General features: G+C 30.6%; 1 protein-coding gene across 1 annotated transcript; it reads right to left on the bottom strand.

Annotated features, from left to right (window-relative positions):
• Positions 1-921: 921 nt before the first annotated feature.
• Positions 922-3,268, bottom strand: LOC123921383 (28S ribosomal protein S33, mitochondrial-like). The gene is made up of 2 exons (XM_045973897.1): positions 2,981-3,268; positions 922-1,224 (listed from the first exon to the last, which is right to left on the bottom strand). Exons 1-2 carry the CDS (start codon positions 3,196-3,198, stop codon positions 1,134-1,136), a joined length of 309 nt encoding a protein of 102 aa, XP_045829853.1. The 5' UTR covers positions 3,199-3,268; the 3' UTR covers positions 922-1,133.
• Between the last annotated feature and the right edge of the window lie 763 nt (positions 3,269-4,031).

The following is a 4,031-nucleotide window of genomic DNA, read 5'->3' as shown; positions in this document are numbered from 1 at the left end:
TGTTCTAAGATTTCATTGTTTGTGGCCACCTCCGAATAAGAGAACCGGTTAATCTCTTTGCCACAAATTGTATATTGCACGTGTATGGTTATGAATACACTTGCAGTATCGCTATGGCTTGTATGATTGCTGAGGGTTTGGCAATTGTTTTCTGAAACAGACTCCGTTTTGGACGATATATCATATGTAATCCTATAAAAACATGATAATAAAATACAGAATCATAATATAAATGTAATAATTGTATCTTTATGATGTTCCAACACAAATAATCTAATATATTTTCAAGATATTCATAGAACACTCGTTTTGAATGAAGTGAAGTACAATAATGTTTCATTATGTGACAAACTGAATAACTTTGTAACAAATTTAGGGTGTTGTTACTCGCAACCAGTATTTCATAAGTAACACTGCCTAATCCCCTTTTTTGGTCTAAAATACTCCTACATGCTCTCGAATATAACTGATTCTCTCAAGACTTGATTTTATTTGAAGCAAAAATTTGTAGCTTTTGTCTTCTACAATTGATTTTTAACCTCAAATTTATTTTTCAACTCACATTTACATGAATATATTCATTTAACATTTATATTCAATTCACTTTTAACCAGATGTGTTCTACATCCATGTTCTCAAACTCACGTCTAGAGTATCAGCTGTGTAAATTTTTTTACATCTATCATGAAAGCTACTACCACTTATTTGCTTCTAAAAGTCGAGTTTTTTTTGTTGTTGACAATATAACTTATGTCATTGTAGAACCAAACACACTTAAAAATAACTTATGCAAAATCAATTTACCAAGCTTTCAATAAGCAATTAATTAAACTACTTACCTAGACACACCGTTAACGTACATTTGAAAATTTCTAAACAGTAAACAATTCATACATTAAGACTTTAATAACAAAATCAATATGAAAAAGGCTATTTATAACCTTGTGATAGCATTCAACCTTTCAAAATCTCCAACCAAATTAGCCTGATGGTTTCAACTCTCAAATGAAAAAGGCAAGAAGAAATCATTCATTCTGATAAAATAAATCAAATTCATGGTGTTTGCAGAAACAACTACTTTCATTTATGACAATATACCAACAACAAAAATTCCATACAGGCAAGAGTATAATTTATTTGTTGCGCTTTGCAGCACGCCTTCCTTGTCCCTTCTTTGGTGGCCCTTTTCCTCGACGCTTCAACATTTCAAGCTTTGATAAGCGTCTACATAGAACAACATAACAAATGCCTCAAAATTCTTGAATGAGTGGAAATAAATGTAAGATAACCAGTAAAAAATATGCAAATTATTACTATTATTTGTAACCCAAAGTACATCCTACACAAAATTTAACTGCACAATTTCTACACTGACAACATAGCCAAATTCATTGGGGAAACCATACCAATACTTCACCTAATTTGAATATCGAAGAAGTTCTCACATTGACAAAAAAGGTAGTCTAACAAACAGTGGACATGGATAATATCAATGAATACATCTACAAAATGGAACCAAAATTTATAGACAAAACTTTACCCTCTTCCACCAAAACAATAAACTAAGAATATCCATGTATGAGGTAGTTTCAGTATCTGTTTGGTTGCACATTGGTGTTGCTATACGTGCGTTTCCTGCACCTAAACGTGGCTTTATTGGAAATTAATTGGTTGGCTTTAAAACAAACAAATCCATTCTAGGCCCAAACTCTAGTTTAGGTTGAAGCTCATTTTTCTAGCTTTTAAGTTGACTAGAATCAATTAAAACCCAACGCTAGCTCACACCCTCCCTATATTTTTTTCACTTCACTCTCATACACATCTTCACTAATGACTAGCACTTCACATTTTTGCTGATCTATTTGGTACTCAGCAACTCATTTAGCCTAAGATGTAGCTGGATTCAAGGACTTGGGTGCAATAAAAAAGTGGAAGATCAGTAATTCTAATATTGTTGAGAGCAGTAATTCCAATATTGTTGAGATCAGTTCATCTTCACAAAATGGAAAAGACCACTAAAAGGATACATTTTCATCTGATAAATGAACTGAACAAAGGAAAGGAGCTAGCAGAAATGCAGAACAGATCAGTAACCATCTTGTTTCATCTTCTCCATCATCCCATGAAACTAATGAATTCTTGAGAAATTAATTTTGACCTACAGGAAAGCTGAACTTCCGTTCTAATGTGGGAGAGATTACAATTTAATTTACAACCATCAATGGCAACATGACGGATTCATTTCCCACTGTTCTTTTACAAACAAGAGCTCTATAAACGATGTCATAGACAACAAGCTTTTACAAACAAAAGCTCTATTTCTTTGTGACGTCTGTGAATTGTCAAGGCTTGTGGACTTATTTTAATTTGTGGCTGTGAGACACAGAAAGACCATGCCAATATGGCTTGGGATCTATCATCTATCGATATAGGATATAGTACGAAGTAGTTTCAGTTCATTAGATATCATATATAGTTACCCTTTAAACTCACTTCACCAGTTAACATTACACGGGGTTTAACTTCATTACAACACATTTTTCCTATTAACTCCATAACTCATTATGAATTATCAATTTATCAAACCGCATCATAGACCCAATTAAGAAAAACTGAACTTTATGACACTATTCCATCCACTAATCAAAATAAAACAAACCCACATAAGAAACTTCATCGAAACTATGTCACATAGACATAAACACAAACACATAGTAAGCAATACCCAAATCAACATTTTTTTCTATTTCAACTAACTACACAGCACAAATTGAATTATAAAAAATCCCATCATAAACCCAATTAAAAAAAACTGAACTTGATGACACTATTGAATCCATAAACTAAAAATACCACAACCCCACATAACAAACTCAAAAACAAAATAATTTTTTTGATAGAGACATAAACACAAACACATAGGAAGCAATAGTTAAAAAGAGAGAGAGAGAGAGAGAGAGAGAGAGATAGTAATAATTACTCTTGTTGTTGACGAGCCATAACAAGAGGATCATCTTTGTTGATATCATGAGGATACCATTCAGCAACTTTTTGACCAAACAATTTCATACGCCAAACCTTGTGACCAGATTTCTTGCCAGTTGGGTTCAATATATGACCGAATATGTTGGCTCGTGCAGAAGTCAATCCTTCACCGATTGCTAAGTTTAGCATTTTCTTCAAACCACTGTTTGCCATTTTCGTTGCTTCCTTCACTTTCTCTCTCTCTCTCTCTGTGTCGCGTTCGTGTTGCGCATAGAATGTGTTCTGTGTTGTATGTGTAGCAATTTTGTAAATTTCAATTTAAATGAAGGGTATTATAGTAATTACATGGATCCTGCGAGTAATATACAGTATAATCTTCTGGTCACATTTATAAGCGAAATAATACTTCTAATTTTGGTCACTATTATAAGAAAACCTTTAAGGTGAATTCTTCGGTACACATATTATGTGGATGTGTACCGGTACACCGCTGATGTGGTTAACAAGTAATATAATAATTAATGCAGATTTGCCAACAAAAAAAAATTAATGCAGATTTTGTTTCTTTATTAAGTTTTTTATATTAAACACTACTTTTTAATATTGGCAAATATATCATTCCACAATAAATCAAATCATGCATCATATCTTTCAACTTATATATATGATTTTCAACAAATTCAAATATTTTAATATTATTCTAATATCTTATAAATAATATTATTTTAATATTTTGTATTTTCTTAAAAATTAAAATATGATTTTAATAACTTTTTTAATTATTCAAACAAAAAAAACTTTTAAAATTATTAATATGATATATCCAACTACGATTTTAATATTTCAATATTATTACCTTTCAATTTTTTTTTAATATTATTAGTTTATAAAGATTAATATACATTTACACCTAACCATTAGTGCATATAATTATTAAAAAATATTTATTTTTAGTAAAAAAAACTTAAATTTTTTAATATGTTTATATATTTATTGTAATATTGTTAATTTTTAGTGATTCATTATATTTTACGGGGTTAAATAAG

The sequence above is a fragment of the Trifolium pratense genome, linkage group LG4, assembly GCF_020283565.1.
Source record: "Trifolium pratense cultivar HEN17-A07 linkage group LG4, ARS_RC_1.1, whole genome shotgun sequence".
NCBI classification, from domain to species: Eukaryota; Viridiplantae; Streptophyta; class Magnoliopsida; order Fabales; family Fabaceae; genus Trifolium; species Trifolium pratense.
Note: the sequence above shows the minus strand (reverse complement) of the source record. Positions and strands in the feature narration are given on the sequence as shown.